Here is a 21,057-nt window from a genome sequence, read left to right as displayed (position 1 = left end):
CTCAATCATCTAGTGCCATTTTATTCATTGCTTCTCTCCAGAGCACAATCTAAATGGAATTCATTCAGTGTTGGCATTTTCCAGACTGTTATATAAACGAACATCCAGGAGGCGAGGGCCTACATAGTCCCAAATGGGAAATAACTCAGCAACTCCCCCATGATATAATAGGATATTCAGAAAGTCTGCATACTATGTGCTGATGAAGGAAGGAAAAACTAGCAAGAGGGAAATGAATCATCCATAGATCATGTTGTTCCAAGGAATCAGACAGTTCTATAGTTGGTGAGTTTAGGGTTTAGATTTAAATGCCATTTTTGCCCACAGCTATACAAATGCATTACAGATGACACAGTCATATCTTAAAATTCTTGTTTTCCTATTACCCTTGATTGGGTGTGGTTTAATAGAAAAACACTAAATCTGTTGTCAAAGAAGCATAGCTCAAACCTTGGTTCTAATACTCACTACCTGAATAACCTTAAACAAGTCTCTCTCTTTTTCTAGAACTTGCTTTCCTCATCTGTAAAATGAGGGAGTTGCACTGTGTGACCTTTAAGGTTCTGTCTAGTTCTAAAACTATGACATTAGGGGTTTTTTTTCCTTTTAATCAAGGTTATCCTAATATTAGTTTATGCCAGTTTTCCTTATGTCTTTTTTTCCAATAAAATAAACAAATTATTCAACAAATAATTATGAGATACTCTATATACACATGTTTGTACATGTATATGCATACACATATACATATATATACATTTACATATACATATATGGCACTAAAAGAAAATAAATGAAATTCTCTTTGGTTATTGCTGAATATGAAAAAGAATATGTGTCACGTGGACATGACCTTTAGCTTATCAAAGCCAAAAGACTTAAAAATCATAGACTAACAGAGCCCTATTTTATGACTTCAAAGTTCTGAAATTTCATCAGTTAGGGTATTCCCTCTACCAATTCATATGAACTTAATGGCGGGGCTTTAAAGGTTATGGTGGTCAAAAACTACATTATCCTGTTACTAACCTAATGATGAGCATCTTCCAACTTAAGCAGACTGGTACTTGCATGAAACATACAATTTGTACCTGGGACCTATAGTAGGAGCCTCCAGACTTTGTAGTCTGCTGGCCTAGCTCTGAAGAACCCAGGAGTACATGCATGCTACCATAAGGCACCAGAGTAGCACTTTTGTAGAGGAATATTATGCAATATAAAAGTATAGTCTGAAAGTGTAAAGAAATACTATGCAAAAGGAGCATCTAGATGACACAGTAGATAAAGTGCTAGGCTTGAGGTCAGGAAGACACTTACTAGAGGTGTGACCCTTGGCAAGTCACTTGGCCCCATTTGCTTCAGTTTCCTCATCTACAAAATCAGTTAGAGAATGAAACAGTAAATCACTCCAGTATCCTTGCAAAAAAAAAAACCCAAATGGGGTCACAAAGAGTAGGACACAACTTAAAAAACTGAACAACAACTATGCAATATATAAATATCTCTAAATATAAATTTAAGTATACTATAAATGTTACTATTTAGATAATGTATGTACAAATATTTAAATATTTCCTTATGTGTTATTATATATATATATGTATATATGTGTGTGTATATATATATGATGAAACTGAATTAAATATATATATATATAGTTAATCCATTTTCATCATGTCTGATAAAGTAGACCACATTTTTTTTTCTACACAGACAGGCAGACTATATCATGGGAACCAATGTAAAAACTTGTTAATAGTTGGAAATCATGGTACTCTTCAGCATTTCATAAATAGCACCCTTCTCCTTTGTAGTTATAGATGCAACCTAGAGATACCTTCTACAGAGACACAGACTAGGAAAGGAATTATGTCTTTCAATATTGTGACAATGCTTACCATTTTTCTATCCCTTCCCAAAGTAATATTCTCTTTCTGCCTTTGTTCCTTTTCCTTCAGAACCAGAGCTACAGGTGGGCCCGATAATTCTTACCAATGTTACCCCCGACAGCTTCAACATGTCATGGACTACAAGTGCTGGGCTTTTTGCAAAGTTTGTCATCAATGTTAGCGATTCTCATTCTCTGTATGAGCCCCAGCAGCACACAGTCTCAGGAGACATGCAGCATGCTCACATCACAGGCTTGGTAGATAATACTGGCTATGACATTAGCATTAGGGGAACGACGTGGGCTGGTGACCAGACCAAGCCAATCACTGCCTTTGTGATGACAGGTACTAGTTTAAAAGTCTTTAATGTCATGGAATTTCCATCTGTAATTCCAGTTTGTAGAAAATAGAGTAGCATTATGTTCGTTCCAGGCAGAAATTCAACATGAATCACTGTACATTCAATATCTAGGACCTATTTAGTCTTGTTCAGCCTGATTCTCCCCTTCATCAGAGAATACCTCTTGGAGAATTCCATTAGGATACTAAATTTCCCCAGTCTAATTTGTGGAAGGTTTACATCATTCCTGCAAAAGGATGGTATAATCAATATGAATATATTTAAATATTTATGAAAAATAAGTAATGGTAAACTCTAAGAATGGAAAGGATTTATATTCATAGGTGGGTTCAAGCAAAATTATTCCAGAATGATAATGGTGTCCCCTTTTCTTAACAACAGGAAAACTGTTTCTCTTTAAAGTTTACACCTAGAAGAGATCATTTAGGGTCAGAATTAGGGAATAGATGAGTCAACCTGGATCTTATTTATGTGTCCTTATTACTCCCTAGGAATTGTCTCTCTGATTTTTTTTTAAAGCAGAGATGAGCTAGTCCATCATTCTGGGGATGAGATGACATCCAATTTCTAAAGCAGACATACCTAGGGAGCAAGAGAAATCTCACATATACTAATATGGGGTGGAGGAGCAGGGAAGGGGGGAAGAAAGTCATCATCTGATTCACATATACTGAACCAAATTCCCTCCCAGTGCCTGTTTTAAATTATGCATCTGTGGAAGCTCCATTAAGTTTTTTAATGTCTGAAGAAAATTTAGGTTCATTATTTAAATTCAAAAGGCCTCCCAGGCACAGTTGTGCACAATGGAACTATTTGGTAATTATTTTCCCGCAATTGAAAAGAACACTTTTCTAAAAGCATAATCTAACAAATACTTTTTTTTTTGCTATTTATCTGATATGTCTATTTGTTGTTCAGATAATCCTCTAAATTTGGAAAATGATCATTCTTAGGAAAACAACATATACATAAGATGAGTAATGAACAAAACTCCTGGGGTTGGGGGTAGGGTGGAGAGTGATTATTAATGAACGAAGATCATATCAAAGAGACCTTCCCTTTACATGTTGCTTCATGCAAACCTCCCAGGAAGAATGAAGGACAAAAAAAGAAGGTAGAGAAAGCCCTCAGTTTATATATCCAAGACCAAATTGCTAGATTGTCCATTCTGCATGCTAAAGATTAAGGTACTCAAGACCTTTTGTTAAAAAAAAAAAAATTTCCCTAAAAATTGTCAGGGAGAGAGGAAAATCACCATTAAGCCAACAGTGAAAAATTATACTAAATGATGGTATAGGGGCAAAGATAATGCCCAAAAGAGGCAACATTCTATTCATGAAGGGGAAGGGGATGACTTATGTCTTCCAGAAAAAGTTTTGTTTAGATAGCGCATGAGTTTCATCTTAGCCTTTGTCAGAAACATCACTTTTTAAAAAAATCTCTTTATGCAAAATTTCTCAAAATAAACAACCAGTGTTTCAAAAGAAACACAGGAAATCCAATTCCAGAAAAAAAAAAGAGTGGGGTGGGGGTAGGGATAGACTTCTTCACAAAATGAAAGAGTATGTTTATTTTAACTCTTTCTTTAAGTCAAAGTCTTTAGGACTGCATCTTGAGCATAAAGAATTATTTCTTTGAGTGTTCCTACTCAACTGTGAATACAGAGTGCTCCAAATTGAGCATGACCAAAGATGTCCATGAGCAACAGTTTTGGAGGATCCAGGAAGTCAAAACTATGTTCATAACAATGCTAAAATATTTATATAATCCACATGAACAAAAAGTTCTTTAGGGTGCTCGGGAATTTTTTTAGAGTATACAGATGACCTGAGACCCCAAAGTTGGAGAACCACTGCCTTAGTGATCACTTTGGCCTAATCCTCTTCATCCCACCCTTCCACACCCCCACCCTCCACAGTCACCATTACTGTATTCACTTTTTCTAGCTGAAAGGGTGAGGGCAGGAAGAATGGAGTTGACAGTGGAGTAACCTGGCTTATGTCTCAGGGTCTTTTAAACGGTTGGTGGCAGTAAGTTTTACCAGTAACTCTACTAAATATACTTAAAAGTTATTTTTGTACCTCCCTCCTGAGACCACAGTATTAAAGCTGAGGAATGTCAGAAAGTGTGCTGATTCCTAGTAAAAGCTAATCTTTTACTCTCAGAAGTTTGGCTGAGGGTACCTGAGAGCCAGGGCCACCTCTTGACCACTCATCACCTTTGCATTCCTAGATGTAGGGAAATCTATTTCTGATTGCAGATAAGGACTGCTGACAGAGCTCCTAGGAACTAGACATGGGGTGGTGGGGAGAGTGGGAACGGATATTCAGTCTTATGATTGATCAAGAACAATCACCACTGTTGTTCAACCAGTTTCCTCAAAATGCAGCTGGAGTAGTGTTCCTTCTGAAGTGTTGTAGCAATATTTTAGCAGACTTTGGCTCCTTGACAAAAGCAAAATGCCACCACAATAAGTGTTGCCCCCAGACAGGTAGCTCTAAGACTGGAAATAAAGCTACATTGGTAGAGAAAGTTTCTAGATTGGGAGTTCCTTATATCAAGGTCTAAAACCACCCTCAATATTGCCTAAACCTCCCACCCCCCCCCAAAAAAATCCATTTCAATTAACCAAGAGATTTTACTAAGCTATGTTTTTAGAATGAATAAACCCCCCCCAAAAAAAAGTCCCAAAATTCTTTAGAGAGGAAAAAAAATCACTTCCATGTGATATCATGGGATCAATACAGATACAGATTTAGCCCAGGCAGACAGCATTGTGCAGTAGCAAAATTGTGCTGGATTTACAGTCAGAAAACTTAGATTCATATCTAAACTCTATTGCTTACTTCCTTTGTGCTATTTATTGGGCCATTCATTTCCCTTCTTGGACTACAGTTTCCTCATTTCAAATATAAGGCCATTGGACAAGGTGATCCTTTCTTGCTTTAATTATGTGACCATATATTGTCTACCTCTAACATTTTGGACAATGAGAATTAATGTTCAGGATAACACCAAAGTCCAGAGACATACTCCATCCTTATAGATTCAACCATGTTTCCCTAGATTGCATTTACAAAGGAGGCAAACAGACTCAAACACTTTAAAAAGATTTTTCAATGACCAGGTTTTAGAACAAAAGAAAGTTTGTTTGGGGTTTGTCGTTGTTGTGCTGTTGACTTCATTAAATGGGAAATATATACCCCTTCCTTTCAAACTCTTCTTGGTATACTGCAGATGTTTTACCCCGTCATTTTCTTGTTCTCCCAAAGTAATAGTTTTCCCAAGTAGTGTAAACATTTCATGAGTGACCCTCCAGCTACTTCTGAAGTAGTCTCTAAGTAAAAGGACAATAGCCTAACTTTTGTGAAAGACAGTCTTTCTCTTAAAATTTTGTCATCCATTATGAAGTATATATGAAGTATTTGCAACTGTACAGGATACAAATCTGGCTACTTCTACCTGCTTTTCTCTCAAAAGGCACACTTTAGTCTATGAGATATGTCATCTCTAAATGCATCAATACTACTATATTCAAAATGTAAAGGGGAAGAAAATACAAAATTGAAATGGGAAAGGAGAAAAGAAAATACTCATAGAAACCAGGCTTGTTTTGGTCAACTGGATTCAAAACCAAAATTCTGATGGGTGGGAGGTGATGAACTCAATCTCTCAAATTTATCCTAAAACTACTCTGTCAGCACTTGATATCTAATGACCTTCTAAGATTTGCCATGTATTGTTCTTTGTGAAGCTTTAAGGCTATTTTGGTGGAGTCTATGACACTAATCTGTACTGTTTTCAACCCTCCCTTCTTTCAGAGGCCCTGCCCCTACTGGAAAACTTAACCATTTCCGACATTAATCCCCATGGGTTCACAGTTTCCTGGATGGCATTGGAGAATGCCTTTGACAGCTTTCTAGTAATCGTGGTGGATTCTGGGAAGCTGCTGGACCCCCAGGAGTTCACACTTTCAGGAGCCCAGAGGAAACTGGAGCTTAAAGGCCTCATAACTGGCATTGGCTATGAGGTTATGCTTTTCGGCTTGGCCCAAGGGCACCAAACAAAGCCCTTGAGTGCTGTGGTTTTTACAGGTATTTCCATTCAAGTGAGCCATGCTCTTCCTCTGCTCGGTCTTCTCTTCCATCCCCATGTTTTCACTTGGGAGACATTTCATGCCGTCCATATGCCAAATCACCATGGCTTCTGCATTTCTGTCCTTATCACAGCTGTACATTTCATAGGTGGGACCAGTTCATTCGTATGTCCTTTGCACTCTCCTTTGTCTTGTGTCCCATCTTCCATTCCTGACACGAGAAGGTCGAAATGTCACCATGTCGCCTCTAAAAAGCCTTAGAGGTTCTCATCTGAGTGTCTATTACACATTCTACTTAACTATCATCATCCTTCCTGGTCCCCAGATACATTTCAGCCTTCTCAAAAGAAATATATCTGACTGGTATATTTCTAAAAGCCTGTCAATAACATCTGTCATCCATAAAGTCTTGACTGATAGAACATTGTCAAATGTAATACTCACTGGACCCTTAAATAACAAAATCCTTTCAATGAGAGAAGTGGACACACTGGAGACATTCTTAAACACAGACTAAATCCATAATTCTCTCATAATTCAGAGGTCTTGCCTGAGAAATACAGCATTAATCATTATCACAGTTCAAATTTGCTTTTCCGGGGAGGGAATGTCCCTTTCAGGGCAATGTCAAGGTAAGCCCTTTGGTCCTAATGTGGTAGGTCCAAAGATACAGTGCAATACTAATTAATACCAGGAAAAGATTCAGCACTGACTCTCAAAGGACTCTTTCTCAGTCTTGATTCAAATACTCTCTAGAACAAAATAGAAAGAGGAAGGCCTTCTAAAAACTACTTTGCTCTAGCAGAAAAAAAAAAAAAGAAAAATGATCATGAGCACAATGCTATACAGCTCATTAGCATGGGCTTATTTGTATTTTACTAGAAAGGTTTCACAAAGGATGAACAATAGAGCCATTGGAAGATAAAGAACAAACAGAAATAAGTTACTTGCTTTTAACTTATTTAATATTGCATGGAAGAAAAAGACGGTGTGTGTCCAGATGTGGCTTAATGTCATCAATGTTAGAAAAAGTCCACACATGCATAAAGGCACTTGTACTAACTCTATTTCTGTTGGAACTTTTTTTTCTGTCTGAAAACATTTATTTTTTTGGTAACTAGGAGATTTTCATTTCCCTGACCTGGGGCATCACTGAATATTGACATCCCCACTGAACAGAAGAACACAGTTGGCTGTTTAAATGACTTTCTCTCTCCTCCCCCTTCCACTTTTTCCCCCTCTAGAAGCAGAACCAGAAGTCGACAACCTTCTGGTTTCAGATGCCACCCCAGATGGTTTCCGTCTATCTTGGACGGCAGATGATGGGGTCTTCGACAGTTTTGTTCTTAAAATCAGGGATACTAAAAGGCAGGCTGATCCACTGGAAATAATCGTACCAGCCCATGAGCGTACCAAGGACATAACAGGTCTCAAAGAGGGCACAGCATATGACATTGAACTCTATGGATTAATCAATGGATGGCGATCTCAGCCAATAAATGCCATTGCAACCACAGGTATTATGACGAATATGGAGAGAGAGGAGGGAATTATCTTATGTCTTGTGGTTCATTATTGCAAAGAATGTCATTCATTCTAATTTTTAAGTAATGAGTTTCATTTCGAGGAGATGAGAGAAGGATAGAAAAGAAGCTGCTTCCTCTCCTATGCATTTAAATCACATGATGCTGGGTTAATAGAAGAATCGCATGCATATTCCATAGTTGACTATTTGTATAGTGGTATAACTGAATGGGGAATTGGGGGTGGGGGAAGAAGAGAAGGGAATAAGCATTTCTATTGTGTTTACTATGTGCCAGTCACACTAAGTGCTTTTTACAAATATTATCTCATTTAATCCTCACTAGAGCCCTTCAAGGTAAGTGCTATTATTATCCTCATTTAGCAAATGAAGAAACTGAGGCAAACAGAAGTTAAGTGATTTACTCAGGATCAAACAGATGATAGATATATCAGACCAGATTTAATTCCAGGCCTACTGCTCTATTCTACTGCATCACCAACTGCCTCTGTGGAAAAAGGTATTGTTGGAGAATTAGCATGTTGGAGTGAAAATAATACTGAACTTAGAGTAAGGAGAAACCAGGGTTCAAATCTTACCACCTATACTTACGAGTTAGGCATTAAAGCCCACTTAATCTCTCTAAGCTACAGTTTCTTCATTTTAAAAATAGAATAATAGTTTTTCTTCACAAGGTAGTTGTAAGGATCAAATGAGATAATGTTTATAAAGTTCTTTGTAAACTTTAAAGCTCTTTACAAATAATAGCATTATTATTACCACCATGGAAGTAGGTAGGAAGGGGGAAGCTAGGTGGCGCAGTAGATAAAGCACCATCCCTGGATTCAGGAGGACCTAAATTCAGATCTGGTCTCAAACACCTGAGTGTGACCCTGGCCAATTCACTTAACCCTCATTGCCCCAGGAAAAAAAAGAAAGAAAGAAAGAAAAAGGAAGTTAGAGGGAATAAAAAGAAATTGAAGGTTTCTCTAAAAACAGGTCAGCGTGGTACCACAATGGGTAGAGCCCTGGGCTTGAAATCAGGAAGACTCATCATGAGTTCAAATCTGATTTCTTACTGGGTTACTAACTGAGAGACCTGAGAGAAGTCACTTAACCCTGTTGGCCTCAGTTTCCTCATCTAGAAAATGAGCTAAAGAAGAAAATGACAAACCATTCTAGTATCTTTGCCAAAAAAACTGAAAATAACAAATGCGGTCACTAGAGTCAGACACAACTGAAAAATGACTAAACAAATCTCAAAAAACAGTCTTTCAGCAATGATGCCACTCAACATCTAAACCCTCTTAGGTCTAAGTCATACCTATAATGAATGTAAGAAAAGTCCTTATTACCAAACTACCTCATCCTATCACTATGTTCCACAAGCAGTACCTAAAATTAAGACTAATTTAAGAAGCCCATCCAACAGTACTAAATATTCCCTCATTGTAGCATCTAGGAAGACAGTATGATACAAGGGAAAAAGTACCACACTGAGAGTCAGAAGGTCTGGTTTCAAATGCTGACTCTGCTGCATATTTATTACCTGTACAACCCTGAGAAAGTCATTCAAATTCTCTGGGCCTCAGTTTCCTCATCTGTAAAATGAAAACAATATTATTAAAAATACAAATAATATACAGACACCCTTTCACAAAGGATTACAATTCTTAATGAATTATTGCATGACAAAATACTGTCTGTATGCATTATATTTTAAAGTTTTAATAGGGAAGAGAGGCAGACAATTTCATGTTACGAGATCTGAATTCTGTGACTGTAGTCTTTTTTTTTTTTTTTGCGGGGCAATGGGGGTTAAGTGACTTGCCCAGGGTCACACAGCTAGTAGGTGTCAAGTGTCTGAGGTCGGATTTGAACTCAGGTACTCCTGAATCCAAGGCCGGTGCTTTATCCACTGCGCCACCTAGCTGCCCCCGTGACTGTAGTCTTTTTGTTTTGTTTCTGAGTGAAATCGTATATAAATCAGTCATCATTCTTGTTATTGGTGTGTTTATACTCAGATAATGAAATAGAGGTATCCTGGGTATGCATCCCTTTCTTAATTGAGCTCATCTTCACAATTTTTTCCCTAGTCTATGCCTACACTACATAAACAAAGGATCATAAAATTTGCAAGTAGAAGTAACTTTAGAATTCAACTGAGTCTAAACCCTCCCATTTTACAGATGAAAAAGCAGAGGCTTAGGGAGATGAAATGATTCACCAGTCAGAGCCCCTAGCTCTTTGCCTGTGACTCCAGCCATTTTTCAACCTCACCCCACCAATTCTTTTTGAAAGGAAAAAGCTACATAACAAAACTATAGAGTGGTTCACTACCATACTTTGACTGACTCACAAGAGATTTATGGTAAATAGCTGGGGGTTGTGGCTTCTTCTCTCTATTGCCCTCAGAGAGATTTAGAAGAATGGCATTTAATTACAGCTGATTATTTCTCACCTAATGCTAAAATTGGCTGCTTTTAAGAGTCCCAACTCAAGGAATATTGCCCAAAGGTGTTCTAAATCTATGAACAAACCCAAAGGGAAATTTTTCTGAGGGACATGCATTGTCTGAGGATTAGAACTTTACCTGAAAAGATTAGAGTCTTTCTTGATTATGGAATTAACAAACTGGTATTCCCTATTTGTGTGACCTTGGGCAATTTGGGGGGGGGGGGGCAATGAGGATTAAGTGACTTGCCCCGGGTCACACAGCTAGTTAAGTATCAAGTATCTGAGGCTGTATTTGAACTCAGGTCCTCCTGAATTCAGAGCCAGTGCTTTATCCACTGTGCCACCTAGCTGCCCATGGGCAAACACTTTTAATCTTTCTGAACCTCAGTTTCCTCATCTGTAAAATAAGCAAGTTGTACTAAACTATAGTCCATTCTCTTTCTAAACCTGTGACCTTTTCTGTTGAATTTAATTCAATAAACATATACTAAGGGTCTACCAAGTAAGTGCAAGGCACTGTTCTAGGGATGGAAAGAAAATAATTTAAATAGATCCTGCCCCACAAAGATCTTATATTCTACTGGGAATTTCCAGAAATCTCACAAGAGTTCACTACAGTAAAGTTATATCCTATCTGGTGACCATATGCTTGTAAGAATGGATGAAATGGGGGGCAGCTAGGTGGCGCAGTGGATAAAGCACCAACCCTGGATTCAGGAGGACCTGAATCCAAATCCGGCTTCAGACACTTGACACTTACTAGCTGTGTGACCCTGGGCAAGTCACTTAATCCCTACTGCCCTGCAAAAAAAAAAAAAAAAAAAGGATGAAATGCAGGACCACTGAACACTTGGGTGAAGACTCCAAAAAAAGAAAAACAGCAGTGTGGGACAGGGGAAAGGGTGCTGGATTTAGAGGCAGAAAACATGAATTCGAACCCTGGTTCTGACACTTATTAGATGGGTCATTGTAGGCACATCCCCCAACCTCATGTGAGGCTCATTCCCCTCATCTGTAAAATGGGCATATTATTAATACATGATATGATTAAGTATGGAATGAGCTTCACAAAGCAAAATTCATGCTTAGATAGTGCTCTAGGCTTAGTCTAATGATGTTTAGAGAATCATGAAAGGCATCACCTCCCTTACCCCCAAGACTGGGCTCTTTTGAAGAAGTCTCATTTTGAGTTCTTGTTCCCCATGCCCACCCTCACCCCCCCACCATACAAACATGCCAGATCAAAGGGAAGGCCATGATTTGACCCTGGTTTATAAACAGGGCATTTTCAAGTTTATTTTTGATTACTATTTTTGTCTCAACTATTTGTTTTCAAGAGAGAGACCTCACACTTCTAAAAAAAGAATAAGAATGAGATTTTTAAAAAAAGAACAAAAAGAAGGCAGAACCTTGTATATAAAAAGATTGTTTTGATTTGTCTCTCTGGGACTACAAATGTGCATAGGTTTCACAGCCAGGCCATGTGCGTGTACATATATTGGCAAGAAGAAGGAGTGAGGTAATGTCAGAAACAGTCTAAGGTATAATTTCCAATTTTCCCTCTTCCTCATCTTTATTCTTATTCTTTCTTGCTTTGTTCCACCTCATCTGTCTGTCTGTCTCTTTTTCTTTTTCCATAGACCATTTTAAAAAGTAGTTTTTCACAAGACATCTTAACTAAGTTATTTCTATCCTTGGAGCTCACCCTCCCTTTGTCCCTTTGAAGGACAGTTTCACTTCTTATCCTCCCCTAGTTCATTCTATTTCCCGAAAACAGGATTTTCTTTCCTTGGAACATGAGGTCTTGGGGTGTTTGTCAGTCTTTTTCTCAGTGCCCAGGAGGGCAATTCTAGAACATATATTATTGGAGAGGCCAAAAAGAACCTTAGTTGAGCTCCCATTTTGGGGAGGTGAGCTCCCAGCTTTTTTCTGGTAGCCCCTGAAGGTCACCCAAAGGAGCAGTTTTCAAACCATATTTGCCTCATACCTGCCTCTTCTTTCCACTCAGTGAAATATAGGTAGCGGACATCAGGGAAAGTCATTTTTCTCATTCTAAAAGCTCTGCCTCCCCAAATTCCCAATATTTCCAACCAACTTTTAAAAATTTTCTCTAAAAATGCCAAGTTGCCATTTCTGTAAGACAAGATGAGATGGGAAATTTATAACACTTCAGTAGCCCCTGTGATATACGGCCCAAGATAAGTGGTCACTGAGTCCAATGACTGGTCTGCAGAAATCTTCTTGCTGTATCAGCCCTCCCTTCCACATCAAGTTGGGGTCTTTTGTTCTCCCCTGGGAACTCTGAACCAGACTCTCCCTGTTGCACTTGAGTTTTGTTTTTCCCTAAGGAAGCATAGTGACTGAAGCCACAAAGTAAATGACATGCAATCCTACTTCCGTGCAGCCTTACTTCTGCAAAGAGAAAGAAAAAGACCCATTTTACCACTTGACAGCTTTTAACAATGAAATCTTTGTTAGAAAGGTTTAACTGTGGAATAATAAAGCTAGCAGGGATCTTAGAATAAACAAGTTTAGACCATCAAACACACAGAAATAGGTCTGGAAGGACTCTTGGAGACCAAGCTTCATTTGATAGATGAAACTGAGGCATGTGAAAATGATTTGAGCACCTAGTACATCAGTTCTAAAGGAGCTGGGGTTGAGGAGTGGGATGTATCCTATGCCAAAACCTCTTGAGAGATGCTGCCGTCATCTTCCAGTAACTCAGAGTAGAAGGCAGTGCTTGTACAAGGTGATATGGTGTTTTAAAAACAACAGGGAGCACGGAATAAGAAAACTTGGGTTCTAGCCCTAGGCATGTCACCAACGGGTGTATGACCCTGGACCAGGCAGTAGCTTCCTTTCTCTGTGCCTTTTGCCATTTGTTATATAAAGGGACTGGGTTAGATTCATCCATTCATACATTCAACCAATATTTCTTAAATCACTAGTATGTACAAAGAACAACATTGAAGTGTAGAGGGGTGGCCATACCAAGTTTAAATAAGATATAGACTCTACCCAACTGCAGTTTGCAATCTAGTAGGAAGATAAGATTAAAAAATATGGATAAGTATAATTCATAATAGGCAGCTGAGTAGCTCAGTGGATAAAGCACTGGGACTGGACTCAGAAACAGTTCAAATCTGGACTCAGACATTTACTAGCTATGTGACCCTGGGCAAGTCACTTAACCTTGTTTGCCTTAATCTACTGGAGAAAGAAGTACAAACCACTCCAGTATCTTTGCCAAGAAAATTCCATGGACAATATTGGTGTTCTATGGTCCTTGGGGTCACAAAGAGTTAGACATGACTCATGAAATTACATAACAAATCCATTAGAGATTCAACAAGTTAGACTAGATCTAGCTCTGGTTAAACTAAATGATCTCTAAGATTCCTTCAGGCTCAGATCCTATAATTCTAGAGAATTGCTAAAGTGGTTTTATTGGAGGGGATGCTAGGAAGTCTCCCCATCTAAAAATGTTCTGTGGGTTCATAGGCTTTAGAGCTGTAAAGGTTACATAATCTAGCCTTCTCATTTTACCGAGAAGGAAAAGAAGGCCCAAATATGAAAATTACTTGCCCAAAGACACATGGATAGTCATTGGTAGATCCTGACACGCTGGTTCTCTTCCCTGCAAAAATCTAAGCACTTTAGTATTCATCCTGATAAAATCAGTCTTGCAAAGGGAACTATAAATTCATGGGTTATAACAAGAGGGCATATCCACCCCACTACCTCTACAAGCATCTACTAATCTGATAAAGTTATGCTGACTTTTAGGGAGCAAATATTAGGAAACATAACCTTGGACAAGTCACTTCCTATCTCTAGGCTCAATTATATAATTATATAAAGTTTATTTCTATAATTATATAAAATGAGAGATTAGATTGTGTTTTGTCTAAGGTTCCTTTCACTCTAAGATCCTATAATGTTATGGACTATCTATACTGGATGGGCACAGAAGTGGCTCTCAAGAATTATGAAGTTAGGGAAATGTGTTTGTCCCCACTTTATCACACATTCCTCCCTGTAATATCTCTCCCTTCTCTCTCCCAGCTCAAGTTCTGAGCATGTTCCTATTACTTCCCGGATGCACAGATATTTTCAATGCGCACACACACACACACACACACACACACACACACACACACACACATCCATATTACCAGCTATTGCTGATGTTCCCATAAATTCTGAAATCTTTCTCCTTTCCTTGGATTTATGGCATAAGGATAGAATTTATTCTCCCTGAATAAAAAGCAAGCATCAAATTGTTCCTAAGGAACCATAATTTTGATAAAATCCTAATTCAATTTTCAGAGAGTAGAATTTAGCATCTGCAGGACTTGGCATGGACAGAAATCTCTATAGATCACTTTCACAGGATAAAAGGCAAAGAATGATTGGCTGCTAAGCAAAGTTTCAGACTGTTTTTGCATTTACTGTTGTGCTCTCTCTTTTTCAGCCATGGGATCACCAAAAGAAATCTCCTTCTCTGACATCACTGAAAACTCTGCCACTGTTAGCTGGACGGCACCCACTTCACAGGTGGAGAGCTTCCGGATCACATATGTCCCCATTGCAGGAGGTAAGAGAGTCTGGGGCAAAGAGGAAAGAAGTGAGGGACCCTGGAAATTTGGAGTGAATCTAAAAGGAACTGACACTTTTTGGATCTCCCCATCTTTACCAAAGGGAAGAAAGTCCCTCCTTTTTTCCTCTTTTTTTGAAGCTAATTCTGAGTTAATATGTAAAATGGCATTTGGTAAACACTAGAATCTTAGAATGTCAAATGGAAGAATGAATGAATAAATGGATGAAAAACACTTATTGAAGCTTACTCTGTGACAAGCACTATGCTAAGCACTACAAATACAAATAGAAAAAGCAGGACAATCCCTGCTTTCAAGGAGATTATACTCTAATTAGGGGGAGATAACAAATATAACAGTCCAGCTACAGGGCAAAAGTAAGGTCCAGGAGTTCTTGGAGTACATCAGCAGATCAGATGGCAGTGTTCAGTGTTTGTGGGTCTAGAGAAAGGAAAAGTATGGCAGATGGAAAGGCCCAGAAGACCTTAGGCAAATGCCAGGATTTGGTAGTCCTCCACTTCACCACACATGGTGATTCCCAGCCCATACAAGCGGTATGAGCAGTCCTGTGCTACTCTTCCCATCAGACCCCCTGGTATGAAGTCTGGGCAGCCCTGGGTCCAGAGAGAGAGTAAGGAAAGGCAAGTGGGGGATGCTTTAAAAGTGATTTGGGGCAGCTAGGTGGCGCAGTGGATAGAGCACTGGCCCTGGAGTCAGGAATACCTGAGTTCAAATCCGGCCTCAGACACTTAACACTTACTAGCTGTGTGACCCTGGGCAAGTCACTTAACCCCAATTGCCTCACTAAAAAAAAAAAAAGTGATTTAATCTAACCCTCTACCCAGCATATTAACTCATTCAACAATTTTCTTCTATGTATTTCATAGGTTGAAAACAATATAGCCTTCCATTCATGACATCCAAATTTCAGTGGTGAAAACTAGTAAGACAAAGGCTTTGATGTTAATTATAAGATCCATCTCCCTAAAGGCCTCTAACCTTAGGAAACTGTGTCTATCAATGGGTAGGACTTCTCTAGATCATCCCAAAATGTAAATAAGTATTAACTACCTAGATAGACTTCTTTGCCCATTGGTCCTTTAAAAGCCAGGTACCTATCAACTCACAGGACCATCTGTAGAAGAGTCATTTTCCCTACAGAGAAACCCTAGAGGTTCAATGGCCCAAAATGCCTTTGTCCGCTCCTCTACTCACCAACACAACAATTAAATGTTCCATTTATGATACAAAAAAAGACACATAGATATGAGATGCTACAAAAAATTCTCAGTATTGTTGACCAAAGAAAGAAAATGCCAAATACAATCACTCTCTATCCTTATATGTCTAATGGTATCCAGAGAGTCCCAATCCCTGAGTTAATAGTAGCTAATACTAGTTCACCCTTACATAGCACTTTGAAGTTCTACAAAGTACTTTGCACATATTATCCCATTTGATTTAAGCTGGTGATGAACCTTCTCAGGCAGAAAACTATATGTTCATAACTTCCAGGCAACATGTCGGTGGACAGAATATCTAACGCAGAGACAGTTTGGAAGACATTCTGGGAAGAAAAAATAAACTGTACAAAATACCAACGTTACTCTGAAAGAAAACTTGCCATTTTAAATTTGTTGAAATTTTATACTTTTTTTTTCTCTCCAGCCAAGATTTTTTTGGCATTTATACCAATGGAAAAAGCACTTTAAGAAAGAAAGCTTCTTCACTGGGTGCAAATGATGGCTTAAGGAAATATATATTTTTTAAAGTATAATTCATTTTCAAAGATAGGCTGGTTGGGTGTGAGTGTGTGTGTGAGTGTGTGAGTTGTGTGTGTGTGTGTGTGTTGTGTGTGTGTGTGTGTGTACACAGCTACTTAAAAGGGGGTGGGGTGGGGGGAGCAGAGATTCCAACCTCACCCAGGCTCATCTGAATCCTGTTTCTTTTGCTATCTTCCAGGAACACCTTCTGTGGTGACAGTGGATGGAAGCAAAGACTCAAACCCAGGCTGGTGAGACTGATGCCTGGAGTGGAATACCTTGTCAGTATCATCTCAATCAAGGGCTTTGAGGAAAGTGAGCCATGACAGGGAACTCTAACAACAGGTACCATTTCATCAAGCAAAACGGTCTTTCCATGGCTTTATCCTCATTTTTCTGACAGCATCCTCTTTATATCATAGCAACAGAGGATATCTGCAGTCCAATACATCTTGTGTTCCCTAACTCTTGACTACTCCTTTAAATTTAACAAGGGACATTTATTAAGCACCCACTATATGCAACATGCTGGGCCAGGTGCTCAAGATTCCACTACAACAGCAGGATTCATAAAAACATAAGTTCACTACAGGGAACAAAAATGTCGGGTGCTTTAGTACCATAGCTGGCACAGGAGAATCTAGAAGGCAGATAGAAGGAATAGGGAAGAAAGCATACCTTTATTAAGTGGCTACTGTGTACCAGGCACTGTGCTAAGCACTTGATAAATAATATTTCATTTGCTCCTCACAACAACCCTGGGAGGTAGGTGCTATTATTATTATTCCCATTTTTACAGTTGAAGAAACTGAGATGGAGGTAAGTGATTTGCCCAGGGTTACATAGCTAATAAGTATTTAAGGCCAGAACTTGAACTCAGGTCTTCCTAACTCCATTGCCCATCTACTTGCCTTCAGAATAGTGGAGGGGGCAGCTAGGTGGCGCAGTGATAAAGCACTGGCCTTGGATTCAGAGGACCGGAGTATCAAATCCAGCCTCAGACACTTGACACTTGCTAGCTGTGTGACGCTGGCAAGTCACTTGGCCCTCATTGGCCCTGCAAAAAAAAAAAAAAAAGAAGAAGAAGAAGAAGAAATAGTGGATAGAGAACTGTATTTGGAGTCAAGGAAAAATGAATTCAAATTCTGACTCAGACATTTAGTGGCTATATCACCCTAGGTAAGTCAATTAACCTCTATGGCTTTTCATGTTCCCCTATCCCTATCCCTGACCTTTTCAGCTTATTTTCTGTGTTGTCTCCCCTTCACCCACTCAATTAGAAGTTCTTTGAGGGCATAGGACTATCCTTTTTAATTTGTATTTGTAACCCTAGCCCTTAGCACAGTGCCTGGCACACAGTAGGCACTTACTACATGTTCATTTACTATTATTGACTGTTGATAATTTCTTCATGTTTCAAATGGGGATAACAATAGCACCTGCCTCACAGAATTGTTGTATGGATCAAATGTGATGGTACATATCAATTGTTTTGTAAACCTTAAGGCAATATAGGGGCAGCTAGGTGGCACAGTGGATAAAGCCCCAGCCCTAGATTCAGGAGAACCTGAGTTTCAAATTCGACCTCAGACACTTGACACTTACTAGCTGTGTGACCCTGGGCAACTCCTTAACCCTCACTGCCCCATGAAGAAGAAGGAGGAGGAGGAGGAGAAAGTGCAATATAAATACTGTTCTTAGAATATGAGAACTTAGAGTTAGAGTTGTCAGGAACCACAGGACAGAGAATACTAAAGTCAGAAAGTTCAGTAATAGTCATGTTAAGCCCAACCTTTTCTTTGGAAAATAAGGAAATAAAGGCTCATACCTATCCAGCTGTCTCTGATACAGCTCCCTCTTTCTTTTCAGCTCTGGATGGACCATCAGGCTTGGTGGCAGCTAATATCACTGATTCTGAAGCCCTGGCTATGTGGCAGCCAGCACATTGCTACTGTGGACAGCTATGTCATCTCCTATTCGGGGGACAAAGGTTATTGTAAGATGTCAAAGTTTCTCTCCCTTCTTCCATGGCACTTAAAACTTAGTTCTCTCATACCCTCAGAAATTTCATCTTTTCACTGCCATATTAGGAGAGAACAAGAATTCAGCAAACTCAGTTCAATAGGTCAGTAATTTTGCATTATAGGACATTGCTCCCAGGTCTATATATATCTATATCTATATATCTATATATAGATATATTTTTTTCAGTAATCCTGGCTGAGGCTATCAGAAGATAAGGGTATTTTACAAATATTCTTCTGCTTGGGTGTTAAGCAAAGCAGGAGAATATTGTGGTTTCATGAAGTAAATTCAGTAAAAGGATTCCATCCAAGGGGAAAAAATGAAAAGAAAATTTCTAGTGTCTATCTAATTGTCCCAGGCTGTCCAGTTTCTTCTCTATCCTATATGGAATCCATATTACTTCATCCAAGTTAAGGGGCTCCTTGGAAAAGGGACAGCTTTCTGGACATCACTCACCTCCAGCAGAGGAAGTGAAAGACTCAGAAGCTTGGTCCATAGATCCAAGCTGATCGGGAAAGCCAAAATACACTACAGCTCCACACAGAGTCCCCAGAAGTCAGCAGGAGCAAGCTTTGATTTGGAAATATTTCTTTTTTATTGTTCTTCCTCTCTGCAACTGCTAAAAAGAATGATCTGTGCATGTAGAGAGAGGGAGATTTTTTTAATCCCTGGGATGTTTCCTATCATCCCAGAGATTCAAACCAAGAGAATAAACATTGATTCTTAGAACCAAAAGAAATCAGGATGAACCTAATAAAAATGGGGGAGGGGAGGGGGCAGGAATAACGATATATCTCTAAGGTCTAAAACATTGTGGTTACTTTTCAAGGGAACTATGTCTTGGACAGGGAAGATGAAGGGGATATGATTCTACATCTCCTAAAGCAGATATTTTTGATCCGTCCACTTAACTGTGTTGATTTAAGAGTGGCAAATTGTTGGAAAAGGGTTAGTAATTAAAGAGAGTTAGGGAACAAGCCCATGGAAGGCAAGAAATAGTGCCAAGAAATCTACTTTCCTCAGTTATTATACTGCCTTCCTTTTTTTTTTTTTTTTTTTTTTTTTTTTAGTTAGCCTGGTTAAAGCGCTACTCAGGTCTGTAACATGTGGAAAGCATCTTCTGTCCCCAAATTCACCTTCTGATTTCATGCCCAGAAAAATCCAATTTCATTATGATAAATCCTTTGTATCAGACTTGAGAGAGATGTACGCATATGAGTCCCTTCAGAAATCAAATTGGATTTCTCCAGAGGGTCACTAAGGTTTTCATCTTCGAAGGAGCTGAGTTTTCTGCTTTTTAATACGTTAATGTCTCAAACTGCACTTTAACTGTCCTTATTCGTGCCTTTGATGTTTAGTGCCAGAAGTGACTCAAACAGTATCTGGAAACACAGTGGAATATGCTTTGAATGACCTTGAGCCTGCAACAGAGTATACGCTAAGGATCTTTGCAGAGAAGGGGCCCCAGAAAAGTTCTATAATTACTACTCACTTCACAACAGGTACTAATTAATGTCAACAGCCTTGCCTAGAGACCAATCCTTCCTTGTATCCAATGTTAAACTGTACACACCAGCAGCAACAGAAACCATTAATGCTATTCTGTAAAAATGTTAAAAAAAAATACACTACCAGCCTATTCATCTTTTAACTAAAATAATCTTGTTCTCTCAATAGACTAGGGAAACTTTATAAGTGGAAAGTCCTTTAAGGAGAAAACCAGCCCACTTTGACCTTAAAACTGGCATTTTAATGGCTTGTATTATATGCAGGAAAACATTTTAAGGGATCTTTGTGAGCAAGTTTTCCCAGGTGCCCATTACACTTTTATACATTACAATTTTTTCGTGAACTTTAATGAAAATGGTGACTGTGTTCTCCCAGATCTTATTCCTCACAGGTAAGTGCCAACATCAATTTCCACCTGTCCTATTTCACAAAGGCTCACAGTATTGTAGTCTTAAGGAAAGGGGACCTTATGGATAACTAAGACCAAGCCTCTGTTTTACAGATAAGGAAAACTAAGGGTCCAGATGTTACCTATTATAGTCATGCACATAGCAAGCAGTAAAGCTCCTGAAGAAACTCAAGGAGCTGTTAACTCATGCCCACCTCCAAGAAAAATTATTCCAAAGTTTCAAGGGCTTTCTGAAGAGAATAGATCCTCTGTCTGTTGTGTGATTTTATGGAACTCAGATAACTTTAGTCCTGGCTGTACAACAAACTCCCTGTATGACCTTGGACAAGTCTTCTCTGGGCTTCGAGTTTTACATTTGCAAGATCAAAGAATTTACGTAAGATATTCTCTAAGATCCCTTCCAGGTTTCATGTTTCAAGATTCTT

At 38.9% G+C, this 21,057-nt stretch overlaps 1 protein-coding gene across 1 annotated transcript in view; it reads left to right on the top strand.

Annotated features, from left to right (window-relative positions):
- The window catches only part of TNC (tenascin C), a 115,778-nt gene that overhangs the window by 81,461 nt on the left and 13,260 nt on the right, over positions 1-21,057 (top strand). Inside the window, 8 exon segments of the mRNA XM_043980625.1 lie at positions 6,072-6,344; positions 7,591-7,863; positions 14,803-14,925; positions 16,889-16,923; positions 16,926-17,034; positions 18,559-18,632; positions 18,634-18,679; positions 20,073-20,216. Coding sequence (XP_043836560.1) covers positions 6,072-6,344; positions 7,591-7,863; positions 14,803-14,925; positions 16,889-16,923; positions 16,926-17,034; positions 18,559-18,632; positions 18,634-18,679; positions 20,073-20,216 — 1,077 coding nt within the window.

This window comes from Dromiciops gliroides, chromosome 2, assembly GCF_019393635.1.
Source record: "Dromiciops gliroides isolate mDroGli1 chromosome 2, mDroGli1.pri, whole genome shotgun sequence".
In the NCBI taxonomy this organism is placed as follows: Eukaryota; Metazoa; Chordata; class Mammalia; order Microbiotheria; family Microbiotheriidae; genus Dromiciops; species Dromiciops gliroides.
The sequence above is the reverse complement of the archived record's forward strand: the minus strand, read 5'-3'. Positions and strand labels throughout refer to the sequence as shown.